Source organism: Grus americana, chromosome 2 (assembly GCF_028858705.1).
Source record: "Grus americana isolate bGruAme1 chromosome 2, bGruAme1.mat, whole genome shotgun sequence".
Classification (NCBI taxonomy): domain Eukaryota; kingdom Metazoa; phylum Chordata; class Aves; order Gruiformes; family Gruidae; genus Grus; species Grus americana.
Window position 1 is genome coordinate 37940520 of NC_072853.1, and position 20544 is coordinate 37961063.

A 20544-nucleotide genomic window follows, 5' to 3' on the forward strand; every position below is an offset into this window, starting at 1 on the left:
ACTTTTAAATACTGGTGTACCACCTCCGACTGCAAAAACTTGCCCTATTATGTTTTTGCTGCTTACCAGTTAGCCACAGTTGACTAGAGCTTTTCTTGGCCCTGAACGTATCACGAGAAAATCACCTCTCAGCACTCTGGGAGGGGAAAAAGGGCCAAAGAACACAAGCGGACAAAAAAACAAACCAAAAAAACAATTTTACAAAAACATATAACAATTTAATAAAGTAACAGAACACAAAAGTCACTGTTCAAGTGAAGGTGCAGTATTTTTTTTTAATACTCTGTACTCCTGGGGCATGCACAATGGGGAAGAAGCGCGGGATGACTGCATTTTGAAGGCAGAGGCTGAAGACGATAGGTAAAGGGCACCCGAGCAGAAGGGGCTCCAGGAGACCACTGAGGTGAAGCGTTCATCCCACGCCCCCAGAGCGGCGGGCACTAAGGATGAGGGCGGGCAGCTACAGAAGCCGCGCCAGCCGCTCCTCACGGGAAGCGCGGCTCCAGCACGGCGGAGGCGAGGCCCTTCGCTCCCCGCCGGAGCGAGGCGGGGAGGGGACTGACGGAGCGCCCCCGGGGCAGGCACCGCGCTCCCCGTCTCCCCGGGAAGGGGCGCGGGGTGCCCGGTCACGCCCTGTACCCTAACGCGCTTCTTCCTCCCTCGGCGCCGGAGAGTTGCTCTCCGCTCGCCTCTCCCGGGAGGCAGAGCCCCGGGGGTTTCCCGTCAGGGGAGGCCGCGGCCGCAGAAGGGACAGCAGCTCCTATCCAAGAGGCACTCTTACCCTACCGCCAGCAGAGCTCCCCCTCAGGGGCAGGTAGCGCTTCCCAAGGGAGCCTTCCTCCCTCTTTTAGCGCTGGTGGCCCGGAAGGGAAGCCCTGCCCCTCCTCCTCCTCAGCCAGCTCCCTGGTGGCAGCGGCCATCTCTGTACCTCCCCCTCCGCTGCTTCCCGCGGACCTACTCCACCTGTAGCGCGCCTGCGGGGTGGGCAGAAGGCGAGCGCCCCCGCGCCTGCCTGCTTCCCTCCGCCCGCCCGGCCGGGGCACAGCCGCCGCTTCCTCCTGCTCCGCAGCGGTGCGGCCGCGGCCCTGACGTCGTTTCCTTCCAACATGGCGAGGGCAGGTTGCTGCTGCTGCTGCCACGGCTGCTGCTGCCGCCGCTAATGGAGGCGGGTGCGGGCCGGCGGCGGCTCGGGGATTGAGCGCGTCGCGGGCGCCGTCCGCGCACACACGCAGCGGGGGCGGGGGGGGGGAAGAAGAAGGAAGGAGAAGGTTTCGTCCTCCTTTAGCCGCGGGCGCTGGCTATCCCTGCCGCCCGGGCCCACCCTAGCCTCCCCTCGGGGGGAGCCTCTGAGCGGGTGTCGGGACGCCACGGCCCTCCCTTTGAGGGAGCCCTTCCCCCGCGCCTGCCTCGGCCCGGCCCCGCGGCCTCATCGCCTGTCCCAGCCCCTCGCAGCCCTCCCCCGGCGGGAGCGGCCGGTGGCCCGCTCTCCCTTCCCTTCCCCACCCCACCCCTCCTCCTCCTCCTCTCCCGGCTCGATCGCGCCCATGTATGAAGGGAAGAAGACGAAAAACATGTTCCTGACCCGGGCCCTGGAGAAGATCCTGGCCGACAAGGAGGTGAAGAAGGCTCATCACTCCCAGCTGCGCAAAGCCTGCGAGGTGGCCCTAGGTGAGGCACAGCTCGGGGCAGGAAGGGGCGGCCGGGGGTTGGGGTGCGCGCCGGGACCCCCTTCCCCCATTGCCTGGGGCGCGTTTGTGTTGCGGGGAGGAAGAAGAGGCGCAATGGGGCCTTTCTGGGGAAATGAAGCGGAGGGTGCTGCCCGGAGGGGAAGGGCTGGGGGGAGGTGGGGCTGCGGGCTGAGCCGTGGCACAGGTTTTGGGACCAAGCGGAGGATGTGTTTAGTTGTGTGAGACTCGGGGTGGGTGCGCAGGGAGGCCGAGGCCTGTCGTCGCCTGATTGCAAAGCCCTGTGGCAGCATGCGTGTGCCCTGGGCTGAGGGGAGCGCTTCGCCCCTTGCCGAGAGCGGCCCCTCCGCGCACTGCCCCTCGCTGACAGCGGCGGTGAGGGCGCTGCGGCGCCCGGCGGGCTCTCCTCCTCCCCGCTCGCAAGATGAATAGGCAGAGAAACGGAGGCGCCGAGCTGAGCTGACCTGGAAGCAGACGGCCGGCGGGGAGGGAGCAGGTGACAGGCAGCGGTAAGGGAGGAGGGACGGGGGAGGAAGCGGGGGTGGTGGAAAGCGAGAGACAATGACACCAGGCCACGTCTGGAGTTGGTGACCTTTCGGAGTCGGGACACTGTCCTCTAGGAAGGAGGGCTGGAGAGGGAGAGGATGGTCCAGGAGATGTGCAAGGGAGAGCCTTAGCCGTGTCGTTAGAGTCGGAGAAACAGCTGATGGGGAAGGGGGCTTGCTTCGTGCATGGCAGAGTCGGTGCAGCCACGGAAGATGTGGAAATGTTTGCCTGCTTCAGGCTGAACAGGGGTGTTGGGTTTGTGGTGCAGCTGTGTCAACACCACCTCGTCTAGAAGTGTGACGGAAGTACTGGAGCTGGATAGTACAAGGCATATGTACACATCCAATAACAGGCAGCATGAAAGGAGAGCTTTGGCTTTAAAATTCTGGCGTGATGAATACAGGCAGGGTTTGAGCCTATGTGACAAAATATTGACGTATTTACTGAAAGACTTCTGGAGAAAGGCCTGCTTTATTTAAATGATATATAAATGGATTATGTCCCTCCCATTCTTGTGTAATTGTTTCTGGTTTTGGAGATAATTATCTTGATTTTGTACAGTAATAATGTCTATTTAAATGGATTTGTTTGAAGAGATAATATTAAACTGAAACTTGCTTGTTTTAAAAACAAATGTAAGTAATTTCAAGCTCTCTGTTCTTTTGTCATTCTATTAATTTGTCTTTTAAAGTTTTTTCTTTAAAAAAACCCAAACAATCCTTTTCTTGTTTTCTTTGTTTGTGAAAGACCCTGACAAATGGAGAGGGAGAAATGGCGGTAGTTCATCTATTTATTTCTTAATAATTCAAATAGATTGGAAAGAGTTTTTTCTTACATCTCTCATCACTAGAATTATTAATCATTGTAATCTTATGATTAGACCCATCTTAGACAGATGGGATCAAACTGATATCCCTTTGGCTTTTCTGTTGACTTTAGACTGCATATTCAGGTTAGAAATAAAACAGATAAATGTTTTCTTGTTATTGAACAGAATTTTTATCCAGCCTTTATGACATCCATAGAATTAGACACTGTAATCTTGAGTTTCTGCTGTACTTTATTTCAGTAGCTAGATCTGTCTTAAGTATCATCCAGATCCCTCCAAGCACGGCTCCATTGTGTTACACAGATTATAAAGCAAGCCTGCTAGACGGTGTAGTCTGGATCTTTTATCTTGTAAACTGATTTGTGCAAGGAGACCCCCAAGCACACATCCCAGTGATTTCTGTGCTACAGTTTCATTGAAACCTCCTGTGGCTCTGATTGCATTATTGGGGCTTAAATAGGAAAATGATATGGAGTGTGGGTATACAAAAATACAGTGAAGCAGGAAAAAAGAAATACAACATGATGTGTATTAGCTATGTGTACAGAAGGGTTTCATGAACTTGAAACGTATCAGACGTTATGTTATTTACCATAGAGTCTTGCTGAAATCAGTTTTTTTAGATTGTGGCCCAATGGAACATAGTGATTGTATACGTAGTATGGTCCATTGTGTGGTTTTGTGAGTGATGGACTCCTAATTCAAAAGTGGCAATACCTAATTTTTGAATAAAGTAGTGCTCATGTCTAACTATAAAAAGCTTTTCAGAGAAGAGTAAATATCCTCCTTATTTCACATGTGGGGCAACTGGGTGTTAAAGCTGAACTGTGATTTTCATAGCAGAATTAGAACTAGGATGCACATGTTGTGCTCTCTCCATCTAGCTCTTCATTTGTTGGAGAACACTTCAACTGGATGTTTCTTTGCCACCTTAAGCAAGGATTATGTACTTCTTATTCCTGAGAAATTGCTTTATTTTAGAGAGCAACAAAATTAATGATAAAACATTAGTAAAATAATAATATGGAGTAAAGTTCAATTTGGAGCGAACTCTGGCAAAGTCTAACTTTGAAGTTTTATTGGATTTGTAAAAATATTTATTAAGTAAAAGGTAGCTTTTAAAAATCATGGCAGTAATTACATATCCTCAGATCAACAATTTTTTTCAGTCTGAATATTTAATAGAATAGTCTTCACTGAAATTATCTAATGTAACACAAAACTCTGCCATTAAGATTTTTCTTCTGGACTGCATGACTGTAGTAAAATGTTGCTTACTATTAGTATATCAAACGTTCTAACTAGTAGTTGTTACTAATCCAGACTTTTTTGTTTCATGGTTTTGAAATGTTTTCTTTTTTTTTCCTATATCCACTATTTTTTACATTGTTTTACATTGTTTGTATAAGATGAGCTGTGTAAGATGAGCTGATATTTCAGAAACAGGGAAGCAATGACCAGGAATACGATATTCCTGTAGAGTAGGCAAACGAATTAAACCTCTGCTTTTTAGATTGAGGTTGACGAACAGTATTTTAAGAATCTTTGGTAATATCCCATTGTAATTTTTAATCCTTATATATTTTCTTATAAAATTTTCTCATAAAACCTGTGCTGTTGCATTCCATTAAGAGTATACTTCATCTATTTTTGATTCGTGAATTCTGAGGGAGAAAAACCCCACAACATTCCTGATATAAGTTACTGTGGCAGTCTGACCTCTGAACAGGTGTTAAGATGAGGTCCTTCTAGTAAGACCATTTTTTTTTTTTTTGCTATTAGAAGATAAGCAAAATATGAATTAAATAGTGCAACTTGAATTATAGATGTTCTTCAGTTTTTAACAGGGACGATATTAACCCTGATACTTGCATCTTATAGTTGATGATTCATGAGGTTGTGTCTGGTTTAATACAGAATAGTTGACTCCAAGTTTAATGTATTTTTTCATGTAATGTTGTCCTTTCTGAAAGATATTCTCTGTATGTAAAAAAATGTTACATTTCTTTCTCTAGTCACCTAATGAAATACAGCTAATTTAGAACTTCATGTCGTTTACTTGCATAGCAGCTACTTTTAATCTATGTAAGGAATGAGTTTATCTTTAAAATTGTCCACTTGCAGAGAGCATCAGGCAGCAAGCTGACAGCAGGATTAGATTTAGAGGTTCCCTTCCCAGTCAGTTCCCTGCACTGCTGTTTCTGTATTGGTTTTCAGCCATATTATAGTCTAGGAACTTTACAGTAAACATACTGCATTATGCAGTATTAAAAGGTCTTGAGGAAAAAAAAAATCCTCAGCTGAATGTAAAGTTTTTAATAGACTGAACAAAAACTGTTAGAGCTTTGTGTCAGAATCCAGGGTGTGGATTTGTCTGCCTGGAAAGGTGGATTATAGAAGGGCAAGGCTGAGCAAACCAGAACTCCCTGCTTTTATAAAGGCTGCTAGTTCCGCTGCAGATCAGGACTCAAGCAACTCTTCCATAAAACTCCAAACTGCAAATAACGTAAAGTGATACAGATATGTACCTGGTATGTACTTTAAAGAAAAGCAGGCATGTGCTATTTGGAAGTCTGAAAGTACCGAGTGAAGAAGGGCTGGAACTTAGTTTTAAATGGTTCTTTGGTGCTCCTTGGATTGTTTAGTCTGTCGTGCAAAGATCCTGCTGGATGATGTAGGTCTCATGCAGTGTGAAAGTAACAGCTCCGTTCAGTTTGTGCTGCCATTACATGCACACGTAGGATGATGAAGCAGCAGGATATAATTAAGCACTGAATCTTAGTTTTTCTGAAAACAGGTAATGTTTGGAGTAGAACTCACCCCAGAGGTGGGAAGATTCATCTATATCTTTACCTATGCAGATTTGTAAATGTCCTGGGAAAGTCTCACCTGCATAAATGTTTCTGTCTCTCTTTTTACGCTTCCTAGTTTCATTTCTTGTGTCCTTTGCATATGTAGATAATCATGTTCTATTGTCAGAGTAAGCGAGGTTAACAGTCAATGCAGAAATGCATGTATGTGTTGCAAATGCTGGGCGCATTGGAAGAAAACCTTCCTAAATTAGCACAAAGTTAAAAATGCACTTTGAAGACCATTATCGTGTTACTCCTCTGGAATTAATTGTACTGGAGAGGTGTTGGATGAGCTAAATTTCTGTTTGTATTTTGGATAATGCTGTTCTTGGTAGACTACCTTCCATCTTTCATTACAATTAGTTGTGCTTTTTTAGAAGCCAAAGCCCAGAATTTTTGGAGTGTTTTCTATGCTGAATAGAAAGAGATCAGTATTGTACAATTGTCTGTTGTCAGCATGTCCTATAGGCAATTATTTTCACAATATACAAGTCATCATTGTCCATACAGAATTTATTTTCTTGTAGTTGGTCTTCTGAAACGCTTATTTTGAAGTAAGCAAACAGGATAAATGGAGGGTTTTTTCCCTGGTACAAACCAAGATGTATATTTAAATTTAAAAAAAAAAAATCCCTAAAAGTTGCAGCTGCCCTTCCCTCCTCTTGTTTGCTTTGCTAAGCATGAGCTTTAACTAGCAGGGTTTCAGTGTGGTTAAGATCTCATCTACTTTTGCAAAGATTTAAAACTTGACTTGGTAACACTAAGGTTTGGTTGGCCCCATAAACTGCTTTCCAGGTTGCCTTCTGCATTTGAGGTGTAAAGTGCCATTTATGTCAAATTTATGGAGCTAATTTAAGAGAAGTTGTGTATAGTGGGAATTTTTATTGTTTTAAATGTGAACAGTTCTTGGCTGTGTAGAATGGCAGTGCTGATGAGCTTTAATCTCCCTTGAGAAAGGGGATGGTTGGCAGGGTGCACATAAAAACACTTGTAGAAAACAAGGGAGATTGTATTTGGGTTGGAAAAATGTTAATGGAGAATGAGTTTCAAATATTTGCCTTTTGTCTTGGAACGAAAAAAAATGGTATTTTTGTTTTAGGTGGAACTTTGACTTTATCCTGAATAGTTAAAAGCCTTTGTTAGTTTCAAAGTTTTAATACTGATTTTCAGTATTTTAAAAAATCTAATCTTGAAAGATTTCAACATAGCTTTGTGACACAGGGCATCTTTTAAATATCTCTGTTCTGCTGCGTATTTAGAGCACTAATTGGAATGTTGAAGCTTAAAATGAAAAGTTGTTGCCTTGTGACCAGAGTGCATCTGTTTCTTATAATGAAATATCTTTACTGTTTTGTGGGGTTTTGTTCTAGTTGATCTTTTTCTGTACCCTCTTCCAGTATATTCCTGTAATTGTCATCTTTTTCTCTCTTCTCATGGTTATTATCTGCAGTTAACCACTGATGTTTTTCAGGATGACGACAGTAGCCATTCTTGTGTGTCTTCTTCATATACAATGGAAAACAAATTAGCTTGGCTGTTGATGTCAGATGTACATTCCAGACCTTTTCTGGAGTCTTTCAGAGAATAATTGGTATTGAGCTAGTATTTTGATAACATGTTGTTAAATATGCTAACTCGTTTAGTTGTCAGGGAGGATTGTCACATGGGTGTTTATAGGGAGGGTGTTCTAGTGGTCAGTGGTGTTCTAGTCAATCTCTCTTCTCCGTTCTTGGCAAAACTCATAGCTGAAATTGTGGACTCACACAGTGCTAGATGAGGAAGCCTTGTCTTCTTTTGGGGCATCTACCTGTCAGTTTTGAGTTTTTCCTTGGTGTTGATATTTTTATCAAGTTGCTGATTAGTTAGTACTTTAAAGTAAACGGTTGGACTTGGTGATCTTAAGAGGTCTTTTCCAACCTTGAAGATTCTATGAAATGTTGCCAGGAGCCTGGGGAGCAAGACCACCAAACTTTTACATCGCACTCATTCAATTCTGCAACAGTTGGCTGTAGATTGGTGACTGACTTGAATAGGCAGGGGGAAGAGAGTTTCATGTTTTCTGCATCAAGCCAGGGAGCTTTCCTGTGTGATGTGTAAATTGGTGGTTTGCTGGGAGAAAATATTTTTGTCTGGGAAAGACACCTACTGTCAGTGGAGCATCAGGGGCTGAAGTGACTTGGGAAACACCACTCTGCAGATATCAAGGAAATAGAACTGAGTAAGAAGCTTGATAGTTTTTATTTGTAAGAGGAGGCAAACCTCTGTTGTGTGTGTCCGAAAGCCAAAAATATGCGATCTAGTTCTGCTAGTCAGATGGATAGCTGTGCATAGCTGGCGGTTGTTACTATGTCCTTTCCATGAGTAAATGGTAGAAGAAACTATAGGTTATTCTTAGGCAAACCAAATATTTAAGAAAAATCACATACCTACAAAAAGTCTCCAAATAACCAGGGAAAACATAAAATACTTCTGTGGGATTTTACAGAAAGAGAACATTGTACAAGGACAATTGAACAAATGGTAGCTGATATGTTTTGTTTCTATGAAAAACACCTAGTGTCAGAACTTTAAAAAAAACCACAAAACAACCACCAAAACCCAAAGCAAACCCCAGCATATGTATTTTATAGATATCTTAATGTTAAAGGAGTGTTAAATAAAAATATCTGTTTTGAGGGATAAGGTAGATGATACTTGTTATATGATACTTCCCATTTTGAGTTTAAATGTAAAAGAGCTGCTAAAAATAGGACTGTCAAGTCCAAGAGTTTGAAATATCTGGCAGAATTCCCTTATTGATTTCTAATCAATCTTAGGACACTGAAAAAATTCCAAAGGACTAGAAGACATCTAATACTGTGCCAGCGTTGTTACAAGGATGAGCAGGCTGACCTAGATAATTACTAGTGTATTGGCCTAATATTGATTCCAGGCAAGGTAGTGGACTAGCTGATAACGTGATGTGCGTGACAACAAAAATGCCAGTCAGCAAGGATTTGAGAGAGATTTTTGAAAATTTTTTTAAAAGCAAGCCCTACACCAGTTTAAGCTTTTTGGGATAAATTATAAGGCTTTTTTCCCCACATTTTAGTCTTCTGTAACTCTTGTGTTCTTCAGTTCTTAATTTTACATGATTAGAAGTAAAAACTGCCAAACTAGTAGGAAAAGACCTGATGAAATTTCATTTGAATTGATAAATATTGACAAATTTTGTTAACTTCTTTTCTCATTTTTCATGTTGTTTCTTTCCACTGTATCCATGATCTTAGCTTTTAGGTACTCTTTTTGGTGTTGGGGATTTTGCTTGGATTTCTTTGGGGGTTTCTGGATTTGGTTTTGTTTCTTGTTTTTCTTTAATTTGAAGTTTTACATTTTTAGTTTTCAGTGTGGAGGTATTAGTAGATGATGGGGTTTAGTGGGGAAGCAGGAGCTCTTAAAAGAGCTTGCAGTCTTGAAGAATCTGAGCTCTTAGTATGATACTAAGAGCATGTCAAGAGCAGCTTTGAAGCTTGTGTAGGGAGTGTGGAGGTTATACTAACTCTATACCTGATACAACTTTTAGAGTAATGTTACCTGTGGTTTCAGTAGTGTGGGGGCTTTACTATCAGTGAGACATGCTCGAAGAGCCATACTAATTTGAGAAGGGAAAAAAATAGCACAAGAATCAAGATTAAGTCTGTTGCTTCTGTTTAGATGCAGGTAGGGAAACAGTGGGCTGCTTTCATTCTCTGATGTCGCAAATCACATGTTCTTTTCCAAAAATGTGTTTTAATTCGAGCAAAAATTGTTTCAGAGATGTTTTACACCTGGTTGTATCTTTTAGGAGTTTGTAAAAGGCAGTCACACTAGATGCTTCCTCTTAAACTGCAAAAAGGACGATTCTGTTTTGGAAATTTCTTTCTCTTTAATAAAAAAGTCACATTTGATTTTATGGGAATTTAAGTGAAACTCTGTTTGTACTTTTAAACGTTATACCAAGAAGCTTGTGTACTTAGTGTATTGTGGAAGTGCTGTGTGTGTGTGTGTGTGAAACCCAAAAATAGAGCTTTTATTTTGAGAGGGAATTTCACTTCCTCCACCTTGGTCTCCTGCCCATTGATTTTTTTTTTGCCTCTCTAGGAATGACAAATTGCCAAAACTTCCTGAACTGAGCGATCATTGCTGCATTCTGATGGTGTTTATTCTCTGAAGTGGCTACTTGTAGGTTTTGTCTAAGCCCCATCAAATGTACTCATGTTAGTGAAGGATCCCAAAGCAGTAATGTGTTTGGTTGCAATGGTTGATTAGATTCCCAAAATATCTTTCTGCTCAGTTGTTTTAATCTTTTTTTTCCTCCTGCGATTTTTTTTTTTGAGCTTGAACAAAGGAAAATTTTCAGTAACATCTCAGGTAGATTTTTACAATAAAAAGACAAACCCAACCCTGAAAAGCAAATTTACACTTGACCAAAGTGGCCCCTGTCTAATTTGATAAACTCACATGGCTCAGATTCTGTTCTTTGCAGATACGCTGTTCTTGTATTATTTAATTTTTCTGCTAAACAAGTTTCATTCTAATTGTATTATCTAACTAGCTATTTTGTCATGCTTGGGTGTGGGGGTTTTGTCTTTTATCCCAGCTTTTTGTTTTAGAATTGTATACACACTCCAACAGCTTAACAGTTTTACCAAAACTAAGAGAGTCTTTTATTAAGACATCTAGGGCATGATTGCTGTGAGGGTTTGTTTTTTGGTTTTTTGGGGGGTTTTTTGGTTGGTTGGTTTTTGTTTTTAAATTGTTGATTTCAGTTCGGAATGTTTTACTTCTCTTTTTTCCTCCCCAAGATTTCTGATACTCTATGTATCATGTACACTAATGTGGTACAAGATTACATGGTTATCAATGTTATGCTATTTAATACTTGCTTTTGTTCAAATGTGTAATGTCTTCTGTCCAGTGCTCTTCAATCTTCTTTTCACTTCATGTATTTCTTGTATCAGAAAAAAAAAATTGAGATATTTTTAAGATAATTGAAAATACCCACCCTTGACATAAATGCATTTATTCAAGCCCTCTTTTGTGTCTGTTCTTAAACACAGAGGGAGATAGATTTAAAAAAGATGATCCTTTAATAATATAAGTTCTGCACTCACTGTCTTTAGCACGCACTGTTCGCATAATCTTAACAGATTTTATTATGTTATTCTTTCTTTTCACTTAGGAAAAAGAGTGTAATTAGATTTGTAAATATTTCATGTCAAGAGATTTTAGTCAGTGCTGGATACGAGGGGTTTTTACTGCTTTGTTTTTTTACTTGATGTAAGTGTGGGACTCTTGAGCATCAATTTACATTGCAGTTAGTTGTCAGGAATGTTTGAATGACCAACATGCTTCAACATTGACAAGCGCAGCTTTGCAGTTTGAGAGAAGCTGGGGAGAAAGTATGTTTAGACTTTAAGATAAAAATGTTGGGGTTGGCTGAAGATGTTAAATAGTATTTCTACTACAGGGCTCTGCTGTCCAGTTGAGTAATACAAGGTACACTTAGAAAATTTCAGATCTGTAAATTAAATATAAGTAGTGTGGCACTGGTTTGATTTCTTCGGTAGCTTCCCGTCATTTTAATTTTAAAACTGTGCTGCAAACTAACACAGGTATACTTGGACAAAACAGTGTACTTTTAATGCAGGTAATAAGCATAAACTAATGGCAATGCCCTCTCAAATGAAGATGTTTTTCGCAAAGGTGTGGTTCTGTTGTGTGTAAAACTAACAGACCTGTGCATGCCTGGCAAGCAACCTTGCAGGTTATAAGTGTGTTTAAAGGTCTGGGTGGTGCTATTGCGTGGCTCAAGAGTGCGGCAGCTGGCATAGAATCACAGGTTTTGTCTGCAACTCAGGAAAGCTAGAAAATGCAGAGTTTTAACTCAGCTCGCTTCATTTGGGTAATGGACTGTGACATCTGCAAGAATGCTGTACTGGATCTTGTGCAGTGTATGAGAAAGTGGATAGGAATAAATTAACCTCTATTTTCATTATCCTGAAATGGAAATAGAGCTTTGTAACTGCTGTAAGTAAAATTGCTAGAATAGGACAGCTGCATTTGCAGGAAAGTTTGAAAGCCGAATAAAGACTGCCTAAGTGCCTGAAAAGTACGATGAAAATTTTCTTCACCTGCAGTGAAATGAGACGCTTAGATGTTTTCCGCTTGTGATATAAGACATGACACTTTATTTTATGTGATTATGTGTGGGTAATTATGCATATAAATAGATCTTTAGTGCTTAGAAATTTTGCTGTAAAGAGAAATAAATTTTCTTCTTTAAAATTGTCTCTAACACTGTGGGGCAAATAGACTGTGATGGCTAGCAACGTTTGAAGGAGCTTTGGTTTTGTATCTTAGATGCAGAAAGGAACAGAAAAGGAGCTAAGTTTGACCTTCATTGCCGAGTCTTAGATTGTGTTGTAAAGTTTGAAACAAAATTCCATATTTGAATTATTAACAGTGTCTTTTACATTAAAGGAAAAGCAGCACTTTGCCCATTCTGTCCTGGTCGCATCCTTTTCACATGAATGCAGAAGCTGCTGTCTGTCTGCTTGGTTGCTCTCTAGGCCTTTCAGTGATGAACTTGAGGCAGGTGGCATGGTACTAAGACATTTCTTACCTCTACCCTTTGGGTGGTTGTTTCTTTTATGCTTCTGTGTAGGAGTTCACTTTAATAACATTCCCCACCTCCCCCTCCAAACTAAAAATCTCACTTTTCCCCCTGCCCAAAGCTGTTCTCTGAAACTGGACTAGAGGGAGGGTTGGGTCAGGATGAAATACTCTCACAAGGAGAGGAAGGGTTTTAAATTTCTTTTTTAGAGAACAATAAAGTAAATTTGAGGACCTTTTAAAACAAAGTTAGACATTCTTCTACTATTTATTGCCAATATCTATAAAACTTAACAAACCTCTAAATTTACACTTACCTTTCTTCATATATAGCTTGTACCTGTGGTAGTACATGCACTGATGATTCATAACTCTAATTTATGTAAAAGATTTCTACCTCTGTAGAGGAAGAAATGGCCAAAATATTATTATTAAGTCATTGGTATATAAAAGTAATAATAATAATCATAAAAAGCCTTGAATAGCACAGATTAGATGTAATCTAATAGATGCTTGATGACCACTAGCTGATGGTAGAAAATGTTTGCATTTGATCACAAACAGATTACCTAGAAATAGCCAGGGAGTTATGCACTAGCTTCTGAAATATGAAGAAACTTCCATTATTTTAATAACACCAAATAGTTAGAAAGACCAAGTATCCTTTTATAACAGAGAAGGTAATTTTGAAAGTTCTTTGACTGACTGTTGTAGTTTATAACAGCATTTATTTAATCACATTTCCTAAAATGCTCTTAAAGAACAAGTAGGAGGAGCACAGTCTCAGTGCAGTAGAAAGTGTAAGTAATAACTGTTAAATAAAAATTGTACATGTATATAAAAAAACCCATTTCTGTAGTCAATGCAAGTACACTTTTTCAAAATAATTTGTTATGAACTTGTGGATCCAGTAAATAACTGAACTGAATACCTTAATTGTCTTGTTCTTCACAGATTTGGTAAGCAATGGTAAAAGAAGCACTTCCTTCTAACACAGTGTGTAACATAGGTGGACTTAACAATATTGTGTAGTGGTGACCTTTTTAAGTAGTCTTCCACATATCTTCTGATCAGCATCTGAGAAAGGAAAGAGTAGTTGTCATATGAGTAGTTGTGTTAATTTAAGCAGTCTGAACTTTCAAAAATATTTCTTTTGGATATAAATAAAAGATAGGAGATGGAAAATAAAGGTTTCATTGATTTAATAATCTAATGCATATGTGCTGTACTGAAGATGGCCATGCTGGAGCTTTCGGAGTACGGTAATACTCTTCTTACTTTTTGTGTTCATTCAAACCATCTTAGTCTGAGCTGCTTCCTATATCAGAATCTAATGAAGAAATCATGACTTTAGTAACAGCATGATCACTTTGCAAGCTTCATTTGAAAGGTCTCACATTAGGACTTCTAATCGAAAGCTTTAGCTTTCTATCACAAATACAAATTTTTGTTTGAGTGAAAATTACAAAGTTGATATGGTTGTAACCTTTTTAGGGGGCATACTGTAGACCTAAAAATAAACTTAAGTCCATAATTTTTTGTTTTCCAATTTTTTTTTCTCTGTCAAATGTAGCTAGATGAATTTTATAGACAATCATTAAATTCTAGTCTCCTGGCTATCTTCTTGTATCTGGAAAAGATGATGATTTTCTTATGATTCAGAGCTACGGCAAGAGGGAGGTGGCATAATCCTATTTTAACTAGAAGTTTACCAGTAGTAGAAGTCATGCATAGACTTACATGTGACCTTTAAGGTTTTAGTGCTTGAAATGGGTAAGAGACTTGTAGTGTCATGTGTTTTGCTTCTTGTTTTTTTCATCCCTACTTGCAGATTGCTTTTGAAGTTACTGTAGTGAGAAGGCTACTTAATGGAGATATGCGGGGTTATTTTTGGCCATTTCTCAAGGTATCATGAACTTATAAGGATCTTGTATTTAAATCTGAAACAAAGTTTAGCAATTTCCAACTTCTAAATTACCTTTTAAGCTACCCATTTCCAAAAGGACAAAAAATAGTTGCAGTTAGATATCTACAGCAAGGATGGAGGTTAAAAATAAAATGAGATTTTCCCATATTACAAAGGGATCTTTTAATGTGATTCTAGCTGTTTTTAGAACTTCACACTGCACAAGATCTTATTGTCCTCAGTTGTATGTAGTCTTTGACAATTCATAGTACTGATTGCATAACAGAAAGGTATATGAAACCTTCTCATAGGCATTGAAAATTTTGTAGCAAATGATTGCCCCTGCCGTCAGGATGATAATCAAAAAGCATGAAGGTTCATTTTTTGCACGATGTGGGAAGGTTTACTACGTACATAGTTCAATCAGTTTTAACTCTGGATTTTATTATTAAAAAAAAATATTCTTAGCAGTCAAAATAAACACCTACTTTGAGATAAATATGCTCACATGCCTGGCTTAGAATAATAATCATTATATGCCAGGATTTATTTTATTCTATGAGTCTGTTCTGTATGTGTATCACACCTATTTAATATACTGTATGCTTATGTTCATGGAGGGGACAGTAGGGGTGTAGTTGCTTTTTTTTTACCTTCAGTAAACTCTGAAACTTATGTGACTTCAGTGTATGTAATAGTAGTTTGTAGTAGCTGGTTATACTTTAAAAAGTATGGAATAAGGATGCATCATTGTTGCTGTGTATGCGTGCTTACTCATGAAAAAAGCTTTTAATAAAAATAAGAATATTTGAAGGATCATGTTACATGACAAAGTATTACTGAAGAGGTGGGCTCTGTGAAAAGTGGACATGTAGCTGTTGTTCATACTGCCATACGATCCAGAAACAAGACTGAGAAACATAATGACAGTCTTGTTCTGCAGCAGCAGCCTGTCCTTGCCAGAATAAATACGAAGCATTAGTAAAACATTTGTTTCAGTCTTCAGTTGTCACCAACCAAGCCAATGAGCAAGTAGAATGTAGTAGAAAATAACAGAGAAGTCTCAAGAAATAGTTTCATCAATAGGTAACTATGTCAAAAACAAATGTGTACTTGCTTATATATGAATGCCAGAAGTCTTTAAAAATGATCATCTGAAATATCAGTGGTTTTAAAATGAGGATGCTGTGTTAACCGGCCAGGAATGAGGAGGGATAATCTGTGGAAAAGGCTTAATTCTGTAGCATTAATTACAGCATTAATTACCTAGGTATGAATGTTTAGTTTGCTCTACTTTACAGAAAGTTTAGTCCTGTTAGGTAAATAAATCAACTGCATTGACAGGTAACATTCAATTAAGATGTATTGAGAAGCTCCTGAGTTCTTCTGGAGTGCTAGCCAGGGATTCGTTTAAGGTGTAACAGAGCTGGTCTGTAATAGTGAGCATTCTCATCATTATATGCTTAAACATATGCTAAAATATGCTCAAATTCAGCTTCATAGTAGTCATGAGAAAGACTCATTAAAGCACATAGTCTTTTTGAAATAAATAAATAATACAGGATTGAGGACACTTGGAAGGGAGCAAAATGCTTGGAGCTAACATGGTGATTCTTTGTCATGTTTTGTTAACAATTAGAGTAGCTGTATACCAGCTATTGATAAAAGCTTACGAAAAGCCTGTGATAAAGTCGATATGAACAACTAGCAAGGAAGAAAACACACCCATATCTGTAAGGATTGTAGATGGTAATGATATCACAGAAGCATTTGGGGAATATAAAGACATTTAAGGAGACCAGAATACATTATTTGCCTTGTTGTTGTATATGGAAGCTGAGGAAGTTTGTTATAGTGGAATTACAAGGAATGAGTCAGAAAAAAAATCCCAATTTGAAGTTTAAACCAAAGTTCATATTAACTCATTAGGATTAGGAGTTTTTAAAGGTTATCTAACCTGAAATTGCTGAACTGTTTAATAGAGCATGTAATATTAAAATGTCATTGATTGCTAATAAAGGAATGGAAGGTACTAAATGTGAGTAGGGTCAGTCTTTTTCTTTGGTTTTTTTAAAAACAAAAAAGTGCCAATGGTATCAGAGATGGAGAAATCTTGAGAACTTCAGACTGGCAAGTCTGAACTGTAGCAAAGAATAAAGCTGGTAGAGAACGGAATGGATTCATGTGCTGTGGTGAGGAAGAGCTGGCACAGGCTTTGCAGAGGGGAAACTTACCATCACAAATCTGTAAGGCAGAGTCAATGAGAGTGTAGTTAAGCGTATGGTAACCTAATTTTACAGTAAACCTCAACCAGATTGCTCACCCAACGTTCCTGAAAGTATTGAGCTCTCAAGGAGTACATGTTCTGCTTTCCCAACGGAGAGGTATTTCAGTTCTTTAGAGGTTCATTGGGGTGAATTGTGAGGTGACAAAAGAAGGTATTTAAGAGTGAAAACAACCTGTTAAAGCCTGCAGTTGTGCTATACTGACCCACTTCTTGATAAAATGGCAGAAATTGAGTGTTGATAAATGCAAACTAATCCATGTGAGTGGAAGAGGGGAAGCAGAGGAGGAAATTGGTCTAAATTGTGCATATACAAACATGGGCTCTAAGACTTTGATCCATTGTGGGAGAAAGAATTGGAGTTACTGTGAATGATTCCATCAAAATATTGATTCCTTTGTCAAAAAGACAAATATGAAAACAATAGAGAAAAAAATGAAGCTGTTAACACCACTTTTTATAAAGATACCATGCATTCCATGTGTAGTTCTGCTCTCTGCAGCCTCTCCAAGAGACAGTGGACTTAGAGATGATGCATTGAAGGTCAACAATGGTAATTGAAAGTATGGAATGTCTTCCAGAAGAGATGAAGCAGGCCATGTCTCTTGTTCCCTGAAGTGGGAAAAAATGAGGAAGATGGACATAAGGAAAGTTTGTAAGATTGTAAGTGACATAGACATGAAGAGAGTATAATTGATTGTAATTTCTTGTTATGCAGATCCAGGGGTCCTGTAAAGACTCAGCTTATTTAAAGTAAAGCAAAATTTTTTTCTTTCCTGCAGCTTGTAATTACATTGATCCCAAAAGTTTAAATGGTTTAAAAAGTGATTAAATGAAAATTTAGCAAGGGTTGTCAAACCTGCAGGAGCAGTCTTTGTGCAGGAAGAGTGTAAGCTACAGATGGCTAGATGTTGGTAGGAGGGGACTATTGTAGCATTCTTGCCCTGCTTTTATAATCTGTATTTACTGAAGCATATGCTGTTGGCCACTCGTGGAAGCAAAATACAGCCTAGATATCAAGGGTTTAAGAAAAATTTGCTGGTTTTGTATCTTTTTGTCCAATGCAGTCTGGTGTTTTTTGGTTTGATTTCTGGGTTTGTTCCTCAGTTCTCAAAGTTTACATGAACTTTATTTAAAAATCTGAGATGGGGTGTTCTGTTTTTGTTTGCATCTTTGGACACTGACCTGCTTATGGATTTCATGAAACATTCATTGTCAAGCTTGACTGAGGCCTTTTGTTTGAAATTTATTTTCATTTAGTGCCATTATGTCTCCAGTCTGTGGTGAAATAGCTTTTGAGATGGGTAGTGCAGAAGTTCAAAAATGTTTATGCTAAATTATTTTATTATTATTTTATGTATTAAAATGCATGTTTAACTACAAAGGAAAAAGAAATTTGTTTTCTTAACTAAATGGACTAGAGGTCCTGCATGCAAATCACTGTCTTATGACATGAAATGATGATGAAAATACTGGTTTTCTGGGAATAGCGTCATGAACTAAAGATACACTAATTCTGGAATTAAACTTTGCATGTAGGTGTAAAAAGCTGTGTTGTATCTGAAGTAGGAAGAACAGAATGCTTCTACAACACAAGGAGAGCTCAACTGCTGCAGCTTGATTTTCCAATTTATATTTGGTTAGGCCTTAAAAATTTGATTCATAACTAACCCAAGTACATAAGTGAAAATATAGTCTTATTTCTTTGTTTGAGTTTCTGTCATAATTTATGGAAATACAGGACTTTATGATTACAACTGTACTACTGTTGTTAAAATATGAGAGTATTGGTGCTGAGGAAAAATTGAGAAATTGGCTTTGGGACATAAATTGGTGGTTTTGGTTCTGCTACTAGGTTGTTGATTCTGTCATGGGAGCATAAACTCCTGAAACAGAACTCGGTCAGAGAGTAAGGTGCCTAAGGTTAGGGGCCTTCCCATGTGTCCTGGTTTTGGCCAGGATAGGGTTAATTTTCTTCCTAGCAGCTGGTGTAGTGCTGTGTTTTGGATTTAGGAGGAGAACAATGTTGATAACACACTAATGTTTTTAGTTGTTGCCAAGCAGTCAAGGACTTGTCAGCTTCTCATGCTGGCCTGCCAACGAGAAGGTGGGGGTATCCAAGAAGCTGGGGGTGGGGACACGACCAGGAGAGCTGACCCAAACTGGCCAAAGGGATATTCCATACCATATCACATCACACCCTGTATGTAACTGGGGGTTGGCTGGGATGTGGCATGGCTTGAGAGCTAGCTGAGCATCGGTTCTGGGTAGTGAGCAATTGTGCTGTGCACCACTTGTTTTGTATATTCAATTATTATCATCATCATCATCTTCCTTTTCTGTCCTATTAAACTGTCTTTATCTCAACCCATGAGTTTTACTCTTTGTCCTTTTTGATTCTCTCCCCCATCCCACTGGGGGTGAGGGAGTCAGCAAACGGCTATGTGGCTGGTTTAGCTGCCTTCTGGGTTAAACCACAAATGTATCACATCTCTCGTATTCCACTGATTATGTTGATGAGTTCTCTGATGGCTTTGGAGCATGCTTGGGCAAGTCCCAAAGCACACCTCCCGGCTGCTTTGCTGCACAGCTTCCTCAGGTGTTGATTACATTGACAGCTTGCACTTCGAAGAGGTCTGGCAGATAGCATGCGTGAAAACACGCAGATTGAAACATGTATCAAACCAAATCCTACCTCAAATGCAACATTTTGTGTTTCTAGATACAGGTTCTTTTGAATGTTTAGATTGCTTTTTCAGTTGTCAATACAAACAACTAAAAATGTTAACTAAATTTTAAGTGTTACTCAGATACTTAAGAGACTTGTTTCTGTTAAGCCTTTTATTTATCACATTGTTTGACTGCTAGTGAATGCTGAAGAGGTGTTCGTGTGTAACAGAAGTCTTTTGGAAATGGATAGAGTCAAGTCATAGAGAAGTCTAGATTGAACGGGACCTATGGAGATCATCTGTTGAAAGCAGGACCACAGAATCATTTAGGTTGGAAAAGACCTTTAAGATCATCAAGTCCAACTGTTAGATTAGGTTGAGAGCCTTGTCAAGCAGTAGAGTAATTCCAGTGAGGCAGACTCTACCATTTCTCTGGGTGGCCTGTTCATTGTTTAGGTATTACCAAAGGTAATAGGCAGTGGCACATCAGACAGAAAGTCTGTGCAGAAATGTCTCTCTTACAGGGATGAATATGATGGAAGAATCCAGCAATTACATTGCAGAGGGGTGAGATAATTTCTTACTATCACATCTTTGTTTTTCTGAGTTGGGCTGCTCATGTTTGCTTGCTTTGAACTTAAAGGTCAGACTTAAAGATGATCTTCAGAGAGAAGCTCATTGTGTCATTTCAGATGAGTTATGAATCACAGGATTTAGTTTCTGAATATTTTTAATTTCAGATATGCTTTTTCAGACAGATGAAAAATGATTGAAAATTCTTTCCCTATTTCAAATGTAATTTTGTATCTGCAAAATTTGTTTCTGCTTCTGTCATCTTTGTATTTTGGCAGAAACTCACACTTCTCCAGGTAGGGTGTGAGGGATGTGCTTGATCTTAAAAATAAGGGCAACTAACCTACTCTGTTAAGGAGGGAAAAAGGCCCAGCTTGACATGAAGAGACACAATGTACATTACCACAAGCTTGCCTTCTTTGTAAGAAGTGATGCTGTACTTCCGTATCTGATAGTTTTCACCAGAAATATCATACATAATAAATTCTTTTATTTGCCTGTGTTCATGAGTTTCAATTTTAACTTTTCAAAATAAAAAGAATCATCTATGTTATTTGAGTAGATAGG

General features: G+C 39.5%; 1 protein-coding gene across 2 annotated transcripts in view; it reads left to right on the forward strand.

Moving 5' to 3' along the window:
• The first annotated feature begins 900 nt into the window (after positions 1–900).
• The window catches only part of ARFGEF1 (ADP ribosylation factor guanine nucleotide exchange factor 1), a 97118-nt gene continuing 77474 nt past the window's right edge, over positions 901–20544 (forward strand). For both annotated transcript variants that reach the window (XR_008575752.1, XM_054815650.1), the window contains exon 1: positions 901–1668. Coding sequence is in view for 1 of the 2 variants with exons in the window: in XM_054815650.1 (XP_054671625.1) it covers positions 1545–1668 (124 nt within the window). In the remaining variant the exon portion in view is untranslated. The remainder of the gene's footprint in view (positions 1669–20544) is intronic.